General features: G+C 51.4%; 1 protein-coding gene across 1 annotated transcript in view; it reads left to right on the top strand.

Moving 5' to 3' along the window:
• Positions 1–2,096, top strand: part of LOC125487643 (EGF-containing fibulin-like extracellular matrix protein 2) — a 13,343-nt gene that overhangs the window by 9,955 nt on the left and 1,292 nt on the right. Inside the window, exon 7 of the mRNA XM_048619570.1 lies at positions 1,884–2,079. Coding sequence (XP_048475527.1) covers positions 1,884–2,079 — 196 coding nt within the window. The remainder of the gene's footprint in view (positions 1–1,883; positions 2,080–2,096) is intronic.

The raw sequence follows: 2,096 nt of genomic DNA, 5'->3' as shown, positions 1-2,096 counted from the left end.
CCCCCGCCACAACCCTGCCACCCCTCACTATCTCAAGAACAGCCCAGCCCTCAGGACGTGACAAAGTCAGATCGAAATCATGGACAGAACCAAATTAAAAGGGTTGCACACCTTTGTACAGCACCTTGCCTCGCGAAGCACCTCACGGCTGATGACGTACCTTCCCAGGAGTGTTGTCAACGTAGGGGGGAGCAGAGCAGCCAGCTTTACGCACAGCAAGATCCCGTGAGCAGCCACATGAGTGGTGACCAGAACCATCCTGTTTTCGCTGACGGGGTTTAGGGCATCTCCCTTGTGGGTCTTAACCCCAGACAATGTTGACCTGACTCATTCAGCCTCTGGTCCCAGGGACTGATGGGTTGAACCATCACTCTATCACCTCTGCTCCAAGTTTGTTCTCCCTGAGATCTAGACCCCGCAATGTATTCCAGCTGTGGTCACACTGTACAAGTGGAGGAAGGTGGCCTAACTCCTGTACTCCAATGCCAAGTGTCCTAGGCCCAACCATCTTCAGCTGCTTCATCAATGAGATTCCCTCCATCACAAGCTCAGAAGTGGAGATGTTAGCCAATGATTGTACAATGTTCAGCACCATTCGCGACTCCTCAGATACTGAAGCAGTCCATGTTCAAATACAACAAGATCTGGACAATATCCAGGCTTGGGCTGACAAATGGCAAGTGACATTCGCGCCACACAAATGCCAGGCTATGCCCATCACCAATAAGAGACAATCTAACCACTGCCCCTTGACATTCAACGGTGTTACCATCACTGAATCCCCCACTATCAACATCCTGGGGGTTACCATTGACCAGAAACACTACTAGATTCAGAGGCTGGGAATCCTGCAGCAAGTAACTCCCCTCCTGACTCCCCCCCAAAGCCTGTCCCACCATCTACAAGGCACAAGTCAGGAGTGTGATGGAATACTCCCCACTTGCCCCTGGATGGGGGCAGCTCCAACAACACTCAAGAAGCTCGACACCATCCAGGACAAAGCAGCCCCCACTCGATTGGCACCACATCCACCAACATCCCACTCCCTCCACCCACCGACCCTCAGTAACAGCAGCGTGTACCATCTACAATATGCCCTGCAATAATTCACTAAGACTGCTCAGACAGCACCTTCCGAACCTGCAACCCCACCATCTAGAAGGACAAGGGGCAGCAGACATATGGGAACACTACCCCCTGCAAAGCTCCTCTCCGAGTCCCTCACCGTCCTGACTTGGAAATATCTCGGTGTCAAAATCCTGGAATTCACTCCCTAACAGCATCGCAGGTGTCCCTACACCATGTGGATTGTAATAGTTCAAGAAGGCAGCTCACCATCACCTTCTCCAGGAGCAGATAGGGATGGAAGGCATAGATAATAACTGGCTTGCTTTACTGTGTGTACACCTCGGGACGCTATTGTTTGCAAATTTTGTGTTACTGAATTCTCACTCAGTTCTTAGCGAGAGTGAATAACGGGCCGTGCCCACGTTGAGATCTGTCTACTGCCTTGTTGCCTGCTTGCTTTGCAAGCCTCCATCTTTCTGCAGTCACTGTGTATCCTCCCCACAGTTTAATTTGCTGCCTCACTTTGTGTTCTGCCAACGTACAGACGTGACTCTTTAAGACAGATTGTACATAGCCGACCACCAGACCTGGTAGTGTGCCACCTTCAAAAAATGCCCCACATACATTTGCCCTCACTCCTGCCACATGCCCGAGCCCTTATCTTGCACGGTAACTTTGTAAGTGGCATCCTACAGGCGGTTTTTGGCAAATCCGAGGATATTTCGAACTCGGTACGTTTCAGCAAAGACAGTTTCTCTCTGGTGTGAAGCTGAATTGAACAGGATGGCTCTCTCTCTCCCTCTTTGTCCCCACAGCCGCTGCGTGTGCCATTCAGCCAGGCCAGGATGCCAGGACAAACCCACCTCGATTGTTTACCGCTACATGAGCATCACATCAGAGAGGAGTGTCCCCTCCGACATCTTCCAAATTCAGGCGACCAGCATCTATCCCGGAGCCTACAACACCTTCCGCATCAAAGCGGGAGATGAGAACGGGGATTTCTACATCAGGGTGGGTACTGCTCGCAT

Source organism: Rhincodon typus, chromosome 43 (assembly GCF_021869965.1).
Source record: "Rhincodon typus isolate 14 chromosome 43, sRhiTyp1.1, whole genome shotgun sequence".
NCBI lineage: Eukaryota > Metazoa > Chordata > Chondrichthyes > Orectolobiformes > Rhincodontidae > Rhincodon > Rhincodon typus.
Note: the sequence above shows the minus strand (reverse complement) of the source record. Positions and strands in the feature narration are given on the sequence as shown.